Source organism: Mastigoproctus giganteus, chromosome 13 (genome assembly GCF_048544385.1).
Source record: "Mastigoproctus giganteus isolate SK-2022 chromosome 13, ASM4854438v1, whole genome shotgun sequence".
Lineage (NCBI taxonomy): Eukaryota > Metazoa > Arthropoda > Arachnida > Uropygi > Thelyphonidae > Mastigoproctus > Mastigoproctus giganteus.
This window is the reverse complement of record NC_143587.1, coordinates 88,647,171-88,671,509: the sequence shown is the minus strand read 5'-3', so window position 1 is coordinate 88,671,509 and position 24,339 is coordinate 88,647,171. Positions and strand designations below refer to the sequence as shown.

At 36.8% G+C, this 24,339-nt stretch overlaps 1 protein-coding gene across 1 annotated transcript in view; it reads right to left on the bottom strand.

Moving 5' to 3' along the window:
• LOC150076249 (plexin-B-like) overlaps positions 1–24,339 on the bottom strand; it is a 705,969-nt gene that overhangs the window by 471,159 nt on the left and 210,471 nt on the right. The window contains exons 4-5 of the mRNA XM_090387297.1: positions 20,626–20,802; positions 8,898–9,026 (exon numbers count right to left, since the gene is read on the bottom strand). Coding sequence (XP_090243423.1) covers positions 8,898–9,026; positions 20,626–20,802 — 306 coding nt within the window. The remainder of the gene's footprint in view (positions 1–8,897; positions 9,027–20,625; positions 20,803–24,339) is intronic.

The window sequence follows — 24,339 nt, the reverse complement described above, 5'->3', positions numbered from 1 at the left end:
CGGGGTGGATGGGATCTATCCAGTTATATTAAAGGAGGCAGCAAAGGAAGTAAGCAAACCCTTAGCCATAATTATGAGAGCTTCTTTGGACTCAGGGGAGGTACCTATAGACTGGAGATGTGCAAATGTGACTCCAATTCACAAAGGAGGATCAAAGGCTGACACAAGTAATTATAGACCTGTGAGTTTAACTTCTGTTCCAGGAAAATTAATAGAGGCAATGGTTAAAGATGTAGGAGACCGGCGAAATTACTTAATAAGTACAGGTCACTGTTGAAAAAAAGCCGTGAATTAGGGTTGAATTTGAAAGTGTCTGCAATTCTGCCCAGAAACGATAGGAGGGAGTATATGATGAGAGCCCTGTTGATCAATTCGGCCCTGGAAAGATTGTGCAAGGCTCAAGGGGTAGAATTTTTTTCAGCCTGGTCTCTACTTGTTAACAGGAGAGACTGCTTCTACAGGGATGGGATACACTTAAATAGAAAGGGTGCAAGAATGTTTGCTGATGCTATCGAGGCAGTGTTAGGTGGTTCAGAAAACTGCTAGATTGGGGGGGGGGGATACAAGGACTAATAGATTAACAGTAGCCACTGGCAGAGGTGAAAGTGATTCTTGCACTGTTTCTATTGGAATGAGCAGCAGCTTGGAAAATAAGATGTAGGATATTTCAGAGACTGCTGGGAGTCATTGGGGTACAAGTAAACACATGGGTTGTGTTAGGGTAGCTAAGAAAAAGAACAGGTGCATGTATACTTGCGTGTACACCAATGCTAGGAGTTTGGTAAATAAATCTGAGGAATTTGAGGTATTGCTCAAAGCATCAAAGGCGGACATTGTTGGGATATTAGAGACGTGGTGTCACACAGATATAAGGGATGCAGAACTGGAATTTGGGGAGTTCAACGTCTACAGAAAGGATAGACAGGATAGGAAGGAAGGAGGGGGTTATGCTATTAGTTAAGACACACAAAATCCAAGGAAGTGAAGCCAGTCGACATCGCTGGACAGTGCAGTGTCGAGTCAGTTTGGTGTGACATAAGCATTGGGAGATCAAAATTGAGAGTAGGAGTGTGCTATAGGCCTAATGACTCTGATGAGTATAATAAGAAACTGTACAGGGAAATAGAGTGGGCCAGTAAATCAAAGAGTCTTATAATCGCGGATTTTAATTTCCCAGATATTGACTGGAAGTTGTGGGTTGGTCGCTCACACACTAGCAAGGACTTTGTAGATTTATTGGATGATTGTTTTCTAAATCAGCATGTTCGGGAAGCAACTAGAGGGAGCAATACTTTTAATTTGATTATCAGTAGTGATTCTTCATGCATTAAGAATCTGCAGATACAGGAACCACTAGGTGGCAGTGATCACAGTGTACTGAAGTGGGATTTACTCAAGCAGGTAACTACCATCAGGGGTAAAGGGAAGGGCTATTGCTTTCGTAAAGGCGACTACGATGGTCTGAGACAGTATTTAAATTCTATACAGTGGGACCAACTGATGATGTTACCAACAGCAAACTCAACATGGTAAGCATTCAAAGAACTTATCTTGGAAGCTACTAGGCTTTACATACCAACTAAGAAATATTGTTCAAGGTTCAGGCCTAAATGGAGGTCAGATGAACTAATGAGACATATGGCAGAGAAGAAAAATGCATGGGATACATATAAATTAACATGTGACACAGAAGCCTATGATAGATATAAGTTGATCTGTAACCAAGTTACAAAGGAAGTTAGGCAGGCAAAGGCAGATTACGAGAAATCTTTGGCAAGGGATGCAAAGAAAAACAGCAAGAAGTTCTTTACTTATGTAAACTCTAGAAGGAAGGGGATGAATCAGATTGGTCCACTTGATATCGATGGTTCAACTGTTCATGATCCTTCTCAGGTAGCTAACAAACTAAATCAATATTTTGCATCTACATTCACACATGAGGAGTTATTCAGGAAGGGGAATGCCATAGTTGAAGTAAACACTGGCAGTGAGCTAGATGATCTTGTAATAATTGAGAGTAAAGTGGAGGAGAAATTGTTGAAGATAAATACAAGAAAGGCACCCGGGGTGGATGGGATCTATCCAGTTATATTAAAGGAGGCAGAAAGGAAGTAAGCAATCCGTTAGCCATAATTATGAGAGCTTCCTTGGACTCAGGGGAGGTACCGACAGATTGGAGATGTGCAAATGTAACCCCAATTCACAAAGGAGGATCACAGGCTGACACAAGTAATTATAGACCTGTGAGTTTAACTTCTGTTCCAGGAACATTAATGGAAGCACTGCAGGATCATCTTGACAAGAATTCAGTTATAGCTCAGACACAGCATGGTTGCGTTATGGGAAGGTCTTGCCTGACCAATTTGATTGGATACTATGATGTAGTCACAAAAGAATTGGATGCAGGAAATAACTTTGATATTATATATTTGGATCTTAGAAAGGCTTTTGATACTGTTGCACATGGAAGACTGCTGCACAAATTGGAGCAGTGTGGCATTGGTGGCAAATTGTTGCTATGGATAATGGCATGGTTGAGTGGCAGAAGACAGAGAGTGGTAATTGATGGACCCTGCTCATCGTGGACTAATGTTATTAGTGGAGTTCCTCAGGGTTCAGTGTTGGGTACATTGTTGTTTTCTGTATTTATAAATAATATCGATGATGGTATATCAAGCTTAATGTCTAAGTTTGCAGAGGATACAAAGATTGGCAGGGTTGTTAAGGACGCTACTGACGCTATGCTGCTGCAACAGGACCTGGAAAGGTTGAGTAGATGGGCTGAGAGGTGGCAAATGAAGTTTAACATTGACAAATGTAAAGTACTACATATGGGAAACAGCAACCCCAGATCAACGTATCAACTCTGTGGTACTACACTGACAGTGATAGAGAATGAAAAGGACCTGGGGGTAATTGTGCAGGCAGATATGAAGTTCTCTGAGCTGTGCAGACGGGCTGGAAGAGTAGCTCATGGTGTCTTATCAATGATATACAGGAATTTTTCTAGCACGGATAAGGTGGTGATTATTCCCTTGTATAAGGCAATGGTTAGGCCCACCTTGAGTACTGTATACAGGTCTGGAGGCCTCATTTCAAGAAGGATGTAGAGCTGCTGGAACGAGTACAGAGAAGGGCAACAAGATTAGTGAATGTAATAAAGGGTTGCTCTTACGAAGAAAGGCTTAAGTTTTGAAAATTACAGTGTCTGGAGACTAGGCATGGGATTCTTCCTTTTGCTCAGAATAATTACCTGAGAGGGCATAAATTCAAATTGAGGAAAGACAGATGTAGGATAGATGTGCAGAAGTTTTCCCTTTAGCTAGCGGGTAGTTGGTTGGTGGAACAGACTTCCAACCCTTGTTGTGGAAGTTGATACCCTAAATAAATTTAAGGCTGAGCTGGACATGTATTTCGAACGAATGAAGTGGTGAAATGGGAGTGGTTTTTTTTTTTTTTTTTTTTTTTTGGCTGATGCTGCATAAGCTTGCTTTCTTGCATCATATGCCTCTACTAATGCTAATGATATCCAGCTCAGGACCATGGGTGTGCCAAGCCCATACTCACCAGATGTGTGCCCCTGGGGTTTAATTGGCAAATGATGCAAGAAAGCAAGCTTATATAGCAAAAAAAAAAAAAAAAAAAAAAAAACAGTTCACTCTCTCTTGAATTTATTGAACCCATCCACTTCCACAACAGACAGAAGCCTATTCCAACAATCAACCACCTGCTGGCTGAAGACAAACTTCCACACATCTATCCTGCAACCATCCTTCCTCAACTTGAATTTATGCCTCCTAAAATAAAAAAAAAATAACTACTAAAGTAAAAATAAAATAATGACTAATGTATTATAGTAAAGCTTCTAGCTTTTAATGTGATTTAATTAGATAAAAGCAACTGTGGTGATATTTTTAAACAAATTCTAAATTTTCTGGGGCTTTTCTTTTAACTCCATTTGGAGTTAAAAGCCACATTCACCATAACCTTGCAATTGCCTCTGTTCTGAGCTATTACTGAAATTGTCCTCCATACACAGATCCCCAATTAAAGTTACTCTGCATAACATTGAACGCCTCAAAAAGCAGCAGTAAGAGTGGGATCTATAAAATGATACCGAAGAAGAAATAGTTAAGAAATTGCAGAAGTTGTTTTGCCATTTTTTGGTGATCTTATTGTATTTTCTAGACATCTCTTCATGATGAAAGGACAGAGTTTGCTTATGGTATGTGTTGACAAGGAATATATATGTTAGCAACAATCTAACACATATCACTATATTGAGAGTACCAGTGGCACCAGTAGTACACATGCGTTACAATTCATTGTTCCTTTTAGCCCTGGGAGGTAGGATTTACTGCCCAGTAACATTGCAAATGAAGAGAAAATAATGAAAGCTAGTACTCACACTGAAAAAAAAAAAAAAAAAAAAAAAAAGCACTTGGAAACTATTGCTTTGCAAGCAGAGCCTAAATATGCAGTCAACTTAAATTTCTAATAGTGTTCGGATCAGAAAGAAAATAATATTAATTAAAATTAAACTTAAATCTAATAAAAAAAAACTGTCCATCCTTTGAAAATTTAATCCTTTTAGTAAAAAAGAAGCCAATTAACCCACAGCTTCCCTCTTGTCTTCACAGCATGACATTTACCCAAAACCACCTAGACGGCAATGGTTTTGGTCCCTAGGTTTGTTGGTTTTTCACATAACACCAACCTTATAGAACTGGCTTTGGTTGTGTGTTTCTAAAAGTGAGTGTCATAACTGCTCATATGACAAATACACAAAGAGAGGTTTTAATGCATAGCCAATATAAATGGCCTAAATGAAAAGTTTTGTATTAGTATAACCACATATTTAGCATTAACATTAGTTGAGGCATATGATGCAAGAAAGCAAGCTTATACAGCATCAGCCAGAAAAAAAAAAAAAAAAACACCCTTTCCATTTCACCTGTCCAGTCACTCCAAACATTTGTCTAGTTCAGCTATAAATTTATTTAAGCTATCAACTTCCACAACAATAGATGGAAGTCTGTTCCAGCAATCAACTACCTGCTGACTAAAGGTAAACTTCTGCACATTATTCTACAACTGTCTTTCCTCAATTTGAATCTATGCCCCCTCAGGTTCTTAGTCTGAGCAAGTGGAAGTATCCTGTCAGCACTGAGCCTGCTCAAACCATTCAAGGCCTTATACACCTCAATCAGATTACCTTGCAGGTGCCTAGTCTCCCGATGCTGTAACTTGCAGAACTCAAGTCTTTCTTCATAAGCACATCCCTTTGTTCCTGTCACCAATCTTGTTACCATTCTCTGTACTTGTTCTAGCAGCTCTACATCCTTCCTAAAATGAGGCCTCCAGACCTGTATACAGTACTCAAGGTGTCGCCTGACCATTGCCTTATACAAAGGGATAATCACCTCCTTGTCTCTGCTGACAAAATTCCTATATATCATTGACAAAACTTCATGACCTGATCTGGCAGCCTGTCTGCAGTACTCAGAGAACTTCATATCTGACTGCACAATTACACTCAGGTCTTTTTCATTCTCCAACCTCACTGAGTGTAGTACCACAGAGTTGGTTTCGTTTCTCTTGGCTTACTGCTACTCATATGCAGTACTTTGCATTTGTCAATGTTAAACTTCAGTTGCCACTTCTCTGCCTAACTTTTCTAGATCCTGTTGCAGTAGCATACTGTCTTTACTGCCATTAACAACCCTGCCAACCTTTGTATCATCTGCAAACTTGGACATTAAGCCTGATATACCTTCATCAATATCATTGATAAATACACAAAACAACAATGGGCCCAGCACCAAACCCGCTAATAACATTAGTCCATGTAGAGAAGTGACCATTTATTACCACTGTCTGCTGTCACCCACTCAACCATCCCTTTATCCATTGCAGTGACGTGCCCTTAATGTCATACCGCTCCAATTTGTAAGGCAGTCTTCCATGTACAATAGTGTCAAAAGCTTTCTTGAAATCTAAGTATATGATATCAAAATTATTTTTAGCATCCAGTTCCTTTGTGACCACATCATAGTATCCAATAAAATTAGTCAGATAAGACTTCCACTTAACAAACCCACGCTGTGTCTGAACTATTGCTGCTGTCTTGTCTAGGTGATCCTGTATCACCTCTTTAACCAGTGACTCCATTATTTTCCCCAGAACAGAAGTTAATCTAAGAGGTCTATAATTATTTGTGTCACCCTTTGAACCCCCTTTGTGAATTGGGTATACATTTGCACATCCTCAGTCCATGGGGACCTCCCCTGACTCTAAGGATGCTCTCATAAGGCTTTAGGGCTACGGGTTTGCTTATTTCCCTTGCTGCCTCCATTATAAGTGGATAGATTCCATCTGCCTCAGGTGCCTTTTTTATGTTTAACTTCAACAATTTCTCCTCTACTTTGCTCTCAGTTATCACAAAATCACTTATCTCCCTGTTAGAGTTTGATAAACTTCTGGCATTCCCCTCCTTGAATAACTCCTCATTTGTGAATGTAGATGCAAAATGCTTATTCAGTTTATCAGCTACTTGAGCAGGATCATCAATAGTCGAACCATCTATGTTAAGTGGACCAATCTGATTCATAAGTAAAGAACTCTTTGCTGTTTTTCTTTGCGTCCTTTGCCAAAGATCAGCGTCATTAGGCCTATAACATACTCCTACTCTCATTTTCTCTTTCCCAGTGTTTATGTCCTACCAAACAGACTCAATATTGCACTGTCCACCCATGTCAACTGGATGCACTTCCTTAGATTTTATGCATTTCTTGACTAACAGCATAACCCCTTCTCCCTTTCTATCCTGTCTGTCCTTTCTGTACACATTGTACTCTCCAATTTCCAATTCTGCACTACTTATATCTGTGTGACACCATGTCTTTGATATCCCAACAATATCTGCCTTTGATGTCTGGATCAGCACTTGAAATTCATCAATTTTATTTACTATACTTCTAGCATTAGTTAGTATGAATTTCTGTTTATACTCCGGCACGACAACCAAGTCAGTAGAGTTTACAATAAATTGTCAATACAAATATTTATTGTATTTAGTAGTCACGGGCTTGAACCCCGGTCCACTCAAGGAACGCGTGCTATGAACTCTCGCTCCTGACCACTCGGCTACGTCAGGCCATAGTTAGTATGAACCAGAGCTGTAATGCTCAATATGTTCTATGTTGATATCAATATTGGATGCTATTGGAACTGGTTGCTAAATAATATTGGAACTGGATGCTAAATAATAAGAGAAGTTTACCTCAATATAATATGTAGAACACTTCCGTATGATACTCCCCAGCAATTAAAATGAAAAAAAAAAAAAAATCGAAAATCTTACATTACAGTAAAAAATAAAAAAATAATTAAAAAACAATTGAATACAATTAAAAAAATCAATCTAACACAATTAAAAAAAAATCAATCTAACACAATTAAAAAAATAATAATAATCTAACACAATTAAAAATTAAATTAATTAAAAGAAATTTAACGAAAAAATTGCAATTCCTTCTAGATTTTCCTTCCTGAAGCTGACAACACTTTGTGATCACAACATACCGTCAAAAAGCGTTGTCAGCTTCAGGATGGAAAATCGTTTTTGCAATTTTTCGCTAAATTTCTCTTAATTAATTTAAATTGTGTTTAATTGATTTTTAATTCATTTATTTTTTACTGTAATGTAAGATTTTCGATTTTTTCGTTTTAATTGCTGGAGAGTATCATACGGACGTATGATACTCTCCAGCATATATTATATTGAGGTAAACTTCTCTTATTATTTTACAAATATTCTAGCATTAGTGTACTTGCAAATATACATGCACTTGTTCTTACTCTTAGTTACCCCAACACAGCACATGTATTTACTTGTTCCATGATAACTCCCAGCAGCTCTTGAAATCCCCAGCAACTTGCTCTCTAGGCTGCTGCTCATTACAACAGAAGCAGTGCAAGAATCACTTGCACTTTTGCCTGCGGCTACTGATAATCTTTTAGTCTGTGAATCCCCCCCCCATACTAGCAGTTTTCCAACCCACCTAACACTGCCTTTATAGCATCAGCAAATATTCTTGCACCGTTTCTATTTAAGTGTATCCCATCCCTGTAGAAGCAGTCTCTCCTGTTAGCAAGCACAGACCAAGCTGAAAAAAAATTCTACCCCATGAGCTGAGTTGGACAGCTGAGAGCTTGATGGGGCCCCTCATAATAATTTCTTCGAGGGCATTTACTCTCCACCTCAAACTCTCATAGACTCCCATCAGAACGCTGGGTTGCCACCTAATTTCTTTATAGTCAGACATCCTTCTTGGCCAGATCATGTCCTGTTCTAGACAGGCCTGCAAACATTTCACATTTTGAGCCTTGTTTTAGACTGTGATACGTGGGAGAATCACCCCTTCTGTTCTTCCGTGAGCCACAGCACTCTGGCTATTCTGTGAACACTGCTTTACTGCTCTAGTCTGGGTCATGATTCCGTTTAAGTATAATTTAATTAACAATGAAATTTAATAAGATTAATAAATTTTATTGATAATACTAATCTAACAGATTTCTAATACACTGCTACGTATTTCACTATTTAGTTTTATGTTAAACATTACAGTATGCCGTATCGTATAACAATGGCGGCAAGTTACGAACGTAACTTGAACATGTGATAATCAAACAGTAAAATTTACTATTTGATTATCACATGACCTGCGAGTCTATTGGTGTCTTATCTGAGACTCAGACTCAAAATAAATAAATAAGACATTGGTCAAAAATAAAACTTAATGCAAAAATTCTTCTTATTAAAAAAAAATAACTGAATTATCTACTTTAAATGAAATAAGTTATAAATCAATAAAAACATTTGATTTTTTTAATACCTTAACTGAGCTAGACACATATACATATTCATGAGAGGAGTCAACCTGAATATCAGGAAGAATAGAATTTCCCAAATCCACTAATACCTCATCAAATTCCACTGCATAGCCACTGCTGATAAGAAGAATCTATAAATAAAATAGAAGTTTTACTGAGATTAAAAATTTTTAAAGACTAACTGTGTATCAAAATACTGTCTACAGCATAGACAAAATACTATACTACATTTAACACTGAATTATTTTTTCAGTGGTAATATAGCATAAGGTAGAAAAATTACTTTATATGGAAATTTACCATTTTAATTTATCACACTGTTTGCTGCAGAACGAAAAAAAGATACACATTTTGATAACCGAAGTCTAGCACGAGATTTATTTACGGCAAAAACCGTAGTTCTCCGAGATATAGAATATCTATTTCAAAAAAATTATTAAATCTCAAAACGATAAAATAACTATAAAATCAGGAGTCTTTAATGAGTTATCTTTACCTGAATTAAATTATCATTTAAAAAATGTAGTGAGTGTAATTTCTTTCATACTGTTATATCTGCATTATAAATATATCTTTCACAACTATATGGATTTTTATACCCAAATATTTCAGAAAGTATGATGACATATAATAAATGTTTAACAATTCAGTCTGATTCAATTTATTTTAATTTCTTGGTTGTTTTTCATCATAATTATAAGTAGAACCCAGATAAGAAGTTTTCCCTTCTACTAGGTTTGGTTTCTTAAGTCCCAATTTTATCTCTATATATTGTAATGTATTATTTTCCTGCACAATTGATAATTTATATGCAACCCATGCATATTTCTTCTCTGCCACATATCTCAATAGTTTGTCTGACATCCATTTAAGTCTAAGCCTTGAACACTATTTCTTTGTTGGTACGAAAAGCCTAGTAGCTTCTTTGATTACTTCCCATTTATATTTTGCTGTTGGTAACATCATCAGTTGGTCCCACTGCGCACAATTTAAAAACTATCTGATACCTCTGCATCACCCTTATGAAAGCAAAAAGCCTTTACCCTTGACAGTATTTATGTCTTTAATTAAATTCCACGTTAGTACACTGATTGCTGCCACCCAGTGGGTCTTTTACCTGCAGATTATTAATGCATGAAGAATCTCTGCTGATAACCAAATAAATGCTTTCCCTTGTTGCCTCACTAACATGCTGGTTAGAAAACAATCATCCAAGAAATCCATAAAAATCTTGCTAGTGTGTGAGCAACCAACCCATAAAATTCCAGTCATCATCTGGAAAATTAAAATCCCCCATTATGAGATGGTAAATAAGAAATAAAAAAATTCTGTTGCAGCTTTAGCTTTTGGCAGAATAGAGTAGAGATTAAGTCTAGGAATTGTGTAATGTCTAATAAAACAGATATTCTGTTGTACTTTATTATTCTAATAAAACAAAAGCTGCTGGTTAGCAATTCTGCAAGATAACAGATAGAACTTTAAAAAGTTCCTTAATGTATAGTTATATGAATTAAAGTTTAAATAACAGATTCTTTAAAGCAAATCTACCTATATTTTATGATGTTAGCTTGTCTGTATTATAAATTTTAAATATGACTCGCAATTAACAATTGTTTGTTGAACTTCTGTCCTAGAATCTTAGAGTTCATTCTAACTGTGAACTACAATTAGGATGAAAATGGGAGTATAACACTACACGACAATAAGCATCATACTCCCATTTTCATAGGAGTTTTTTCTAACTGTGAACTACAATTTTCCTAATTGTAGTTCACAGTTAGAATGAACTCTAAGATCCATGTAATGGTTACAGTACAGCATAACATGAATGCAAGACTGAAGTTCTCCACAAGGGCACCTCTCATCAAATGCAAACTCCAGGGTACATAATCAGTCACTAAGAAACAGTTGTGCATTCCAAACTGAAACCAGGATTTTCTATTATAATGGTGATTTGATTTTTGATTTGGTAGTTGTTGGCGCATCGGCTTCTGTGGCCATATTGCACCTCCCAAGGTTTTTGCAGTACTTTGATCCAAGCCCGAGGCGGGAATCGAACCCGCGACCTTTGGGTTGCCGGGCCTATTATAATGGACTGATGTCAGTAGAGGCAAGAAGGAACATGTCTCTCCTCCCATACCATAACTGTTCCAGCATTCTTGCCATGTATGAATCAATTCATCATTTAATTCATCTGCAATGCTACTAAATAACACTGACTCGAATCTGTAAAACGTCTTTATTATGATAATATAAAATAAAATACATGCGTACTGATGATTGTATAACTGTATATTAAAATATTAAAACAAAACAAAATAAATGTATAACACGAATAAAATACAATAAAATATATAAAATTAAAAGCGATAAAAGTTGTTAAAATCACTAGAACCACTAACACAGGAGCTGTTGGTAGCAGCGGCCGCCTTCATCAGCTATAGTAGTTGTAGGATGACTGACAATCTATATGTACCACATACATCTCAGCAGGTCTGCGGCATGAACTATGGCATCTGGGCACGGTTCACTTCTTGTGCATTGGAACCGGAAAGTGGATGGGCTACTCTAAACCGTTCGTCTCTTTGTAGGATAAGGGCTTCAAAGAGTGGATGAATGCGACAGCCCTTATCCCTATTAAGACTGTAGTGCTTGGATGAACATATTCTTAAACTTTCTAGCCATTTCCAGTTCCAAAAGCCATGTGCCTTATTCACGATCACGGCTTCTTTAGCAGTAATGCCATTCCCACTTTCCCAGGCATGTTCCGCTACAGCTGAACCTCCGTAATTTGCAGCCTTAAGGGATCTATTGTGTTCTCCCAAGTGATCCCACAGTCTGCATTTCGTTTCCCCCACAATCAGGACACTCGATTTCATATATGATCCCACTAGTGTCATTACCCACAATAGGATCTTTAGTTGCGGACACTACTGTGTGCAGCCTCCGACCTGGCAGCTGCACACAGCGTATCTTACATGAACGTAAGATATGGGAAATGGGTTTCAAAATGCCCGGATAGTAGGGGATGTATGCGGTGGAAAAGCATCCTGCGACTGTTGTTCATACCTTTTAAACACCTCTCATGGTGCTCTGGAGGTAATCGCACATTACTAGGTCCACCGTAACACATTTAATCTCGTCACCTCTCTCTCTCTTCAGACGAGGAACAGTGGGACCCCACCCTTTCCATTAAGGCCTTAACCACTCTACTTTTGTGGCAACTGGCCTGAGCTGTTTTGAAGTGTGTGTGTATTGGCCCTGACACATAGGTTTTCTGTAAACCTTAGTTTTCAAGTGTCGGCCTTTTCTATATACACACACGTCTAGGAACGGAAGGCCCCCTCAACTTCTGAAGTAAACCGAATATAAGGCAAACCGCTATTTCAACCAGAGTATTTCTATTTCCTGTCCTCTTTGTATCACCGTGAACGTGTCATTAATGTATCTCTTCCACGTAATGGGGGAGGACTAGAGCTCCCCAACATCCTATCTCAAATTCTTCCATGGCTAAGTTGGCTATAACTGCACTAATAGGTGAACCTGCTGGTACATAACTTTTTGGAATAACGTAGTGGTACTAGATAAACATAAGCCAACACCTTCACAAATATCTTCACCACTTAGGGCTGTCCTATCTTTCAAAGTGCCATCTCTACTCATAGCATTCCACACACAATCCAAGCTGTGCTCAACAGGTATACATGTGAACAAAGAAATGACATCAAAGGATGCTATAATCTCACCCTCTTCTACCTCTTGAGCACGGAAGAACTGTAAAAATTCCCTGCTGTTTTTAATAGTATGATTCAAGTGTCCTACTACAGGGGATACAAGTTCAGCCAGAAATCTGGACAGTGCATGCGTCGGATTGCCAATAAACGACAAAATGGGACTTAGAGGTACCCCAGCCTTGTGCACTTTAGGCAGACCATAAAATCCAGGTAAGTGACAGCCCGATGTATGCAACCTCCAGAAAACCTCCTCAGATATTTTTCCTGCCTTAGGCCAACTCTGGACCAACTTATTAACTCTTGGTTCTAGTCCGCTCAGGGGATTCCTACAAATGATCTTATACGTAGACCTATCATTCAGTAAACTAAGGGCCTTTTCCTGATAGTTGTCTTTGTTCAGCACTACCGTAGATCTACCCTTGTCCGCACATAATATTACAATATTATCATCTTTTTAATTCTCTTAATGCTTTTCTTTGTGCAACTGTTAAATTGGAAGAGGCTTTGCATGCTGAACCTAATGCTATTGTTGTTGTTGTTGGTTTTTTTTTTGTTGCAAGAGCTACTTTGGCCATATTGAGCCTGTTCCTGCGGGGAGAAACTGTACGGATTAATAAAAGGGTTTATACGAGCATAAATATATTAATCTGTTTTAAATAGTTGAAAAACTCAGGTAAATTGGAGTTGTCCCCAATTATATGTCTAATTTGGAGATATCGTTTAAATTAGACAGGGATCGGAATGATGTGGTTCTGGCATACTGATAGTGAGTGCACTCTATAAGAATATGCTTTACGGTTAGTGTTGAATCACAGTGGAAGCACAGTAGTGGATTATTTCCTCGCAATAAATATAGATGTGTAAGATGGGTATGACCTATATGTGCTCTGGCAAGCACAACCTCTTCGTGTCTGTTTAAGCGGAAACTAGATTTCCATAGCTGTGGATTCTGTTTTATATTTCGTAACTTGTTATTTACCTGATTATGACAAATTTCTCTCCATTTTTCATCGCAAATTCGGCGTATGATTGATTTATAGTCTGTGTAAGGAATCTGGATGTGGTTATTATCAGTGGGTTTTCTTGCTGCTTTATCTGCACTCTCATTTCCTGGTATTCCTGGAATCCAACAAAATGTGACAGTCTGCCTATTGTTATGAAATTCGGATATTTGAGTTCTTATTTGATTTATCAATGGATGTGGAGAGCGAGAATTGCCTTGGACTTGGAGCGAGAACTGTCACTGCACTCAAAGAGTCTGTATAGATAACAGTCTTCAGAGTGAAAACATGAGCAAGTAAGGTCAACCCCATCTTAACGGCATAGAGTTCTGCAGTGAAAACGCTGCATTCTTGTGGTAATGAAACAGGCTGTTGATGTTGGTAGCACCACAGCAGCTCGCACAGCTGTGTCACTTTTGGTGCCATCAATATAAATTTGCAGGGTGTCTGCATTTGCCAAAGAGTGAGCTGCATGTAGTTTTTGAATGGTTGGATTGCTCAGGGAGTGTTTCCCCCAACGTCGGAAGTAGTCATCACATGAAGGTACACACACTTTCCATTAAACATGTCCAATATTAAATCAGAGTATAGGTAATTAATTCTCTTTACAACTTTAGCCTCCAGAAGTCAATACTAGGAGCCTTATTATCTTTAAGTAAATCTAAAGCAGCACTGAGTTTGACAGCAGTAAAGCGGACCTCAACCTCAGATGAATTACATAACTCACTATCCCTCACTGTAGATCTCTGCATGTTAGTGTCATGCTCCCCAGCATCCTAAGGGAAAAGCCCAGAGAGCATGACACCAACAAACTGAGGTCCAACCTACAGCCTTAACATGACAATCCAGAACTGAATGTATTACACCATCATTCACTTTATCAGCAATAAGCCTATAAATAGATGAAAGGATTAATATTACCCTGGATCCTTAAAAAATTCTTGCAGGACTAATGTTTAGCTTCATTCATGGCATTACACTATCTCTGTTTAGTATTTATAAGCATTAACTTTCTATTTTCAATGTCCAACTATACTACCATATTGTCTTGACCTTTCAATACTTATTCCTTGATCTTCAATAATCTCTTTTTAGTCTGGGAAAATGATCTGATCACCAAGGCACCACTTCTGACTTTGCCTTGCTCTTTTCATGGAAACCTGAGATGTACCTTCCAAAATCTGCTGAACTTTCACCACTTTCTCTTCTGAGAAATATTCACTCCAATTCTGAACTATTAAAATGTTTTTGTGAATGTATCTATCAAAACATTTCCAATTAGTGCATTTGTGCTAAATGTGCTCCTGTTATAAAACTTATTTAATGTACTCTACCAACAACATCATAGGAGAGACATCTGTGGTCACTACTACACCAAGCACCATGAACACACCAATTCTGCACAATCTGCAACACTGGTTCAGCAGCAGCTATAACATCGATATAAGACTTGCTAGAAATGGAGAAGAATGTTGGGAGCTGAGATGGATCATTCAGTCACCCCAAATGCTGAGCAGAAAAGAAATCCTTATGTTTAATACCTCTCTCATTGGAGCACTGGATATCCCATAACAGGGAATAAGCAGTGGAATCCCTAGTGAGTATAACCATATTGGGACTCTGAGCAAAGGCAGATCCTCTCCAGGTATTGAACAATGTAACATATGGATCAATATAATCACTATACTGGCAATACACAGAAACAAAATAAAAACTTCCAAGTTTATTTACAACCTCACATCATACCCATGAGAAAAAGAGTGAAGAAATCTGTGTAACCATATAATCTTCATTATGAATAGTAATTGCCACTTGCAGATTCACCTCAGAAAACAGGTATTTGATACCTAGAAGGGTAGCCTCAGATTTTATCACAAAACACAAGGACTCCTGTATTAAAGTTATCAAATCTTTCTCCTCCATCAAGCTTAGTGATCTCAGCCACCATCATATTAGCCCTGTGGCCAATGATCTGCAAAAACGAAATTTTTAATTTAGAATTATCTTCATTTCTGTTTTTTTTTTTTTTCACTGAAATGTGCCAAAAAGTACTAAAAGATTTTTAAATCCAGAAAAGGGTGTCCAGAAAATTAGTGCTTGTTGACCTGCCACTTAATACAGAGTGTAAATGAGTAGGTTTGGCTGAAACAATGATTGATTAAAGCTGCCCAAATCATTTTCTTGAATACAGGCATACCTCGATTAACGAATAGGATGCGTTCCACGAAATTACTTCGTTAAGCGAAACTTCGTTTTCAGAGGTAAAAATACTATGGCCAGAATAGGGATACGTTCCTACGTAAAGAAAATGAAAAGTTTTTTTCGAACAAAGAAAAGTTTTATTAAATAAACAGTCAACTTAACATACAAAGTGAAATCACATTTTAAAATATGAGGTTAAAGTCGATTGTTTATGCTTTTTTTCTCTTTCATAATTGCCTATACGGAGTTATTGCATTTAACACTGATCGCTTAACTATAACACGTCTTCCTAAGTCAGGATCATTTTCACTAAAAAAATTTAAAACGTTTTCAATATCATTTAAGCACCTTTTTAAATCTTTGGTTGTTAACACTTTTTCGGCAGGAACTTCTTTAACTTCGCATTCATTATCTTTGTCTTCGTTGCTAACAAGGCTTTCTAAATCTTCCACTGAAAAACCATCATCTTCTACATTCAATAAATTTCTAACATCCTCTTCATCGACATTTTCGAAACCTATTGATTGAGCCATCTGTATAACTTCATTTCTAATTTCTTGGATGTTATTTTCTTCTTCTAGTACAACTTCTGGCCATATTTTGCGCCAAACTCCATTTAAGCATTTCTTAGTGACTTCTTTCCAATAACTATCAATGTTTTCAATTGCGTTTTTAATGGTGTAGTTTTTCCAAAAAGTTTTAACTGTCATTTCCTCTTTATCCTCTAGTTCAGTTAAATTGCTTAAAGTTCGACGCAGATAATAAGCTTTAAATGATGCTATTACTCCCTGATCCAATGGTTGAATCAAGGAAGTTGTGGTTGCTGGAAGAAACACAACTTTGACAGGAATGCATGTGTCCAACGTGTTAAGATCAGTAGGATGTCCCGGAGCATTGTCTAACAACAAAAGAGCTTTTTCTTCAAAGTTGTTTTTTTGACAATACCGTTTTACTTTAGGACAAAAGTGGTTAACAAACCAATCAGTAAATAACTCCTTGGTAACCCACGCTTTTCTATTTGCTTTCCATATTACAGGTAAATTCATTTTTATGTTACCTTTTAACGCCCTCGGATTTTCTGAATGGTAAACTAATAACGATTTTAATTTATAATCGCCAGAGGCATTTGATCCAAAGAGTAACGTTAAACGGTCTTTGGCTGCTTTGAACCGAGCAGCTGATTTTTCTTCAATAGAAATGAAGCTTTTTGTTGGTAGCCGTTTCCAGAACAAACCGCTTTCGTCAACATAACACCAAATTTGGTGGAAAATTTTCACGTTTAATTGTTTCCTTTAGTTTTTCTGGAAACTTATTTGCAGCTTCGAATTAACAGGAGAAACTGCACTTGCAGTTTCTCCTGTTAATTTTACACTATGAATCCTGGCCTGTTTTTTAAATTTCTCGAACCAACCACGAGAAGCCCCAAATGTTTCCGTAATTTCTTCAGTTTGTTTAGATTTCAGGTGATTAAACAAAAATGGAATATTTTTTTATGTTAAATGGGGCTTGAAATTGCGGACTTCGTTATATCGAGGCTTCGTTATCAGAGGTAACGTTAACCGAGGTATGCCTGTATTTTAAGAAGATTTTTGGCCAATTCAATTGAAATGAGTAGAAAATCCTACTGAGTCCTTGGATTTCTGGTTTTGGAAATAGATCTGTTGTTGTTGTTAATGTTATTTGGTTTTTTAGGAGCATTAGCAACTAAGGCCATATTGCTCGGGGGATATGCAGTGGTCATTCCCTGACCTTTCCGCATCATCCGTATTTGGAGGTCACAGGCTCGAACCCCAGTCTAATCAAAGAGCGTGTGCTATGCACCTGCTCACCTGGCTACGGAGGTGCCGGAAATAGATCTGACAATACTGTTGTTCCAGATACCCAGAATCTGGACCAGTTTAAGAATTCACCTAAATTCCTGAAAAACTGAGCTAGATTTGTTCACTGATTTTGAAGCTTGGGATGGTGTACATGGTTGAATCTGGTCATTTTGTTGCTGCAACTTGAACACTGATACATCATTGATTAATATCAGCTCAAAGACAGTGGATATATCTCTGCTCAATGATCATTCCATTAGATTACTGATGAATGGAATGAGTCATTCAGCTGGATGACTCGAGTCACTCACTACCCATTACTATTGATCTCCTTGCTCATCACCATGTGACTTCGAAGTGGAGAATTCTATATGGGGGAATGATCACCTCGATCCATATGATTTTCAGTAAAGATCAAAATTCTGGATCAACAATCAAAATTCTGGATCAACAATAAAGCCCTGGCAGGCATAAAAAATAGCATAGCAAGGCATTTTGGGAACCAGTGTCTGTCGGGGTGGGGGGGGGTCGAACACACCTTGTTCCCCATCCAAATTAAAAAGGGCTCCAAATCCTAATGGGGAACCTCCATCCTGGAAAACAGGACTGGGCAATCCCCAGCCCTGTACCCAAGAGACAAAACTGATGTGGTTCTATAATTCTAGTGGATGTGAACAGGGGTTCCACTTGCATTTTGATTAAATCTGTTGCATAGCTGTCCAGTCCTATGTAATGTACAGTGATATGTTCCTTGCTAACTTTTTTACAAATTTTCCCCTTTCCTCTCCACACAATTCCTTTCCATACTGCATGACTACTGTTCATTCTAAATTTCAGTTCTGGATGAATTGCCATTATACATTTACAGGCCTTCAAAGTGATAAAATCATTTTGAAGGCCTATAAATTTAATACTCTCACTTACAATGGTTGCATGTGTAATCACCTGTAAAACTTTATATTCCCACTTACATTGATTGCAGGTATTTCACTGACAGACTTGGTATGATAATTTATTTTTATTTATTTATTTTTTTTTTTTTGTGAAACGCCAAAAATTCATGAAGCTCCAGCATGTCAATTCATAGATCAATTCACCTATACTATGTGTTCATAAATCAGGAGTGATTTTCCTATAGATATAATAATGTAACAAGACTAAACTCAAAACTGAATGACAACTGGGATAGCAATACAATTTATATAAGATAAATGTCTTATTAATTTCTGTATGTTTGCAAGATTTTAAAATGATAATATCTTTATTGCAATACACAAAAGAGAGGTTTTTTTAAGAAATGGAATAGAGTGGAAAGGTGTTTAATTAGAAAAAAAAAATATTTTTTTTGAAATATTATTTATTGATACTGAAAAAAAACTTAACAAACATCCAATTAGGTACAAATTAATGTGACTTTTGTTGCTGAACTTCTTGACTGAGTCTCTCGACATCAGGTGAGTTTGCTGTAATTTTCATCTTTAAACATGCTGAGAAACTCGAATTGTTCAGAAGGTTTTTTGATTTATTTTTAATATAGTTCATGTTCAAAACTATTTGCCAGCAGAAATATGTCGAATGAAACACAGAGAAAAATGAGTTTGAGTTCAAACTCATTTTTCTTCGAGTCCAAATGCAAATATTTTCAAACTTATATACGTGTCCGGTAAGCTATTCCACATATCGAACACAATTTGGCCTTGTTTTTTCAACTCATCTATCACCATCCATTTGTGTAGAATTGCAAGGGCAGCTTTTGGTGAGCCAGCAGCATTCTCTAAACATTTCTGGATCAGAAAAGGAATGTATTATAAGGAAGTGAGGCCAGATATTCTGGTCTGTGTCCTTCTTTTGTCTCTTAGCATAGGAATGGATGTGATCTTCTGCTCTCTAGAATGTGATGAGGCATTGATCACGCAAGAGTCAATATTATTATAGTCCATCTTTGCCCCTTTCAACCCTTGGCAGATTAACTTTTCTGGATTAACTTGGCCCCACACTGTGGGGAGGCAGGAGCAGTGCCTGGTGTGATCAAGCAAAAATAGCAGGTGTTAATAATAAACTATGAGAAATAAAGAAAGGTGGCTTGCCTTCCTTGCTCTGTACATGTACTTTTGTAACAAGAGCAGTTGGGAAAAAAATAGATTTCTTAATGACAGGAACGTAAAAGAACTGTAAATCGCTTTTTGGAAATTGCAATGGAAGCACAGAGAAATCACTTGGTCACAATCGCTTGGCATCCGGGGCCAAGAAGAACACTTGGCTTAGAAATGCTTAGGAAGGGGGGGGGGGGAAATCACTATTAAAAATTTAGCCAAGTAGTTTTAGAGTTATATACAGTGAATGGTTATTATTGTGCCTATGATTTAAATAGAAATATACAATCACAGAAGTAACTTTTCCAGCTCACTGTTTCAAGAATTGGCTGGTTAACCTTTAGCCCAATTCTACAAGCCGATTGTAGAACAACTAATTTAATGACACTCTTCATGTCTTATACAGCTGTGATAAAATAATCAAAATTCTGCTTAATTATCAAAAGAAATATGCAATGACGAGTACAGAACAGCAATTTCTCTGGGCAGCAAATTAAACCATTCTAAACATAAGTCATTTTTATTTAAATATCCTTGGTATATTTTAGTACATTTTAAATAATGTGCTATATTTAACTGCGTATGCAGTATTTATTAAATATGTTAAATGTTGTGCATAACAAGAAAATATTTCATTACCTATTTTACTTTCAAAATTATGATGCTGTATATATAGTAAAGTTTGTAAGACAGATAAGAGTCCATAAATTTAATGTCCAGTATCAAAAATGTTTATTCTTAAGGTTAAAAGTTCATAAACCGGGAGCTCACTATACCATATTAAATTGATTAACAGAGCATGATTAACATGCTTATTTAGGGTATAACAGTCAAAGTACTTAAGAAAATATAATGAGTAGCTAACAGAACACTGTATTACCTCCTTCAGGTAGCCTTTATCTGTTCCTGAAAAAACCAAGGTATGCTGACCAGTCGTTGTGGCCACAATAGAAGTTAATGTAGTATTCAAATAAGTTAGTAAAGCAGAAGCAACAATTGGGACAGTACCATTAATTTTCAGAGTTTCACTACAAAAACTAAGGATATTACCACCCTTCTGGAAAAAAATAAATAAATAAAATAAATAATTAATAAATAACTCAATGTACATATATATATATATATAAACTGTTAAGAAGCAAAATAAGCAGAAAAAGGAAAATAACAAAAGTTATCGTATGTCTAATGCTCCAAAACGCACAGTGCAGCAGTAAAGGAAGCAAAAGGATATAAATAACGTGTGGTTTGTAAAATAGATAAAGTGTCTGTGAAAATGGAAATGAAAATTACACACGTTGCCTGAACTAAGAGAAGTTAAAGGGATAGTCGAAAGTGGAAGTAGTGGTTAAACAAGTTAAAGGATTTGAAAAAACTAGTACAAAAATGAACTGGGACTGAGCAAAAAAAAAAAAAAAAAAAAAAAAGAAAGAAAGAAAGAAATAAGTAAATAACACTATATTCAGATATGGGAGGGCAATTTTAGTGAGAGGTCAAATCAGGGGAGGGTAAATATGCAAAATCTGAATATAGTAAATGAAAATATGATACACAGTCAGTTAATTCATCAGGGGACTACTCCTGACTATGTATCAGGCACTGCATTTCCAAACTTGTCTGTAGTATTAGAAAAATGGGGGAAGCAAATATGCGGCCTTTATCGTAATACTAGTAGACAAGGTAGTACTACTACTAGCAGACATCATAATACTAGAAGACAAGGTAGTACTACTACTAACAGACATCATAATACTACTAGTAGTAGTATTACGATAAAGGCCGCATTTTTGCTTCCCTTTTTCTAATACTACAGACAAGTTTGGAAATGCAATGCCTGATACATGGTCAGGAATAGTCCCCTGATGAATTTCCTGACTATGTATCATATTTTCATTACTATATTCAGATTTTGCATATTTGCCATCCCCTGATTTGACCTCTTGCTAAAATTGCCCTCCCATATCTGAATATAGTGTTATTTACTTATTTATTTCTTTTTTTTTTCCCCCTGAGTCCCAGTTCATTTTTGTACTGGGTTTTTCAAAATCTTTCACTTGTTTAACTACTACTTCACTTCCGCTTTTGACTATCCCTTAAACTTCTCGTAGTTCAGGCACTGTGTGTACTTTTCACTCTCACACACACACACACACACTATGCACCTGAACCATAGCGATCCTATGCGCCATTGTCTCTGCATCTGAAAATAACTTGGGCTGGGGAATAAACATCTATAAAAAGTTCAATCAGTGATCAACAGGAAATAAGCCCATGTGGTTGATATATTGTTATTATCACAGCATCTAACCAGAGTTTTTCAATCTGTTAGCTAGAGGTGGAATGAGGAAGTAAATTCAGGCTTTTCCAAGCAAGTGTCAAATGACTATGTATTGTGCCGACTAGGCTGCCATGGTGTACTTCAAGAAGTGTACTGTCATAGAGTTGCCAGAAAACGACTTCATTATGTGTTTGTGTATTATGTCTATAAACTGCAGATGTTCTTCATTCAGTTTTCCTTCTTTTGCTGGACAAAAAAACTGGAGTTTTGGAAGTAAAAAAATATAAAAAAAAAAAGCAAGAGTTAACTGATCAACCTTTCAGTTTTAAAAACCAGGAAGTTTTTAAAATTGGCACTACTTGTCAATTAGCTGAAGATCTAACTCCATGCTGTTTCTTTTTAGCCCTCAATGGTTTCCACTAATTACATACACCTAAGATGACATTGTACATATGTGATGTGCTTTGTTTTTTATTGTTTGTTTTCTATTCAGGTTTGCTTATGATGAAAATCAATTGAGAAGCCATTGGTGTTTTAGTCACTTTTGCTTTCTTCAATATCCATTTCTAAATTGTGGGCTTCTTAGTTTGCAAATTTAAGAAAACCAAACTTAATAACACTATTGGGTGTAGTTATGTCACAGAAATTGACCATAATACTAAACAATAATGTAGGGAATTCTGTAGGGACATGGAGGACAAGGACAAAAGCTTATTAAACTGTAACATTTACCATTTTTTCCATTTATTTGTACACACAATTATTACATTTATATACAAAAGTTACAAAATATATATAACATTTTATATACATTAACATTCTTGTTATACATATATAAAATACTATATTATATATGACCTCCTGGTGCATTGCATATGTGTATCCCAAAATCAAGGGTGGATCCTAGACAAAAGCCCATCTCCACCTAGTTCATCTGTACAGTCGTAGAACCTCTACAAAGTTGACCTAAAAATGTGTGCGGTATTATACCACCACCAATACAAGGCAGCTGCTACCTGGTGCCCTTCTCTAGGCTCAGGTTTACATTATCTGTTTGTGCCAAATGCACAAGAAGTGCACCTAGTGGAGGTAGTGCAATACCGGTGGGTGTCTATCTCGCTTCCAGATTACCCTGACCTTGGAGCAAGCGAATAATTAAATAAAATGAAATAGGAAATAAATGAAAAATGAATCACTAGTGGAGAAAATTCCACAAATTATCCTTAGTACCACCAAGAAACAGTAATTATTATATAAACAGATATATACAACACTCGTTTTAAATGTGCTCAGAGTCTCAGAATTCCTGAGAATCCGGAAAACAGTATATAATTAGTTTACATACAATGGACTAGGTTTAACTGAGGAAATACTCTTCAAAGAAAGACCACCTCCACATTCAATTAACAGCACTATCTAGTCTTTCCGCTATAACTTCCAAACCTGCTGACATCTTGTCAATAGCAATTGACCTAAATCACCATTGATTAACATAAATCAACACAATAACAATTCACTAAATCTTCTGTTTCCACATTAACCTTTTGTCTTTTTGTGAAGTCAATTCTCAAGAGAACCTGAAGTTCTTAGCTGAGTCCTCAATGTAAAGACAGTTCTCGAGAACTTTTGCAGAGCTGTAAAGTTATCATGATCTTCAACTAGGATATTTACATTGGTCTCCAGGTTTGGAACCACAGACATTAAATCCACTCTAGGTTTAGAGTACAATGGACAGTTCAAAAGTGTACATGAATCCAATAGAGTCGATTGTATGTCCTCAGTTGGCGGACAGTAAACGGATTTAATATAAAAACTTATGAAAGGTGTGGAGATCATTAAACAGGTCACAGTGTTCGTACACATATCTGTAATGTTGGTAACCACCAGATTATTATATAAAACAACTATTGCACTTTTTGGAGTTTGTCAAGCAAATGAATAATCCTTGCCAAGATTGGAAAACCCATAACTTTATGGGCCCCACCTGCAAAGAATGGAAGGGTTCCTGCATGCAAATAATGTCAAAGTTATTTTCAAATTCTGCTATTCTAATCTCATCCATTGCCACTCTTGAGTGCTGACCATTTGTTCTACTGTCCATAAGCTGTACCACTTTCAAGTATTCTGGACACTTAGCATCCCTTACAGAATGATTATAACCTCTACCACATCTCTTACAGTTGATACATTTTGGAGACTCTTCTTTATGGGGTCACTCTTTATAGACATGACCACCCTCTGCACAGCGTGCACAAGAAACTGCCTTATGGGAACAAAATTGGGCCGAGTGGCCATACCCCAAACAAAGGAAACATTTGT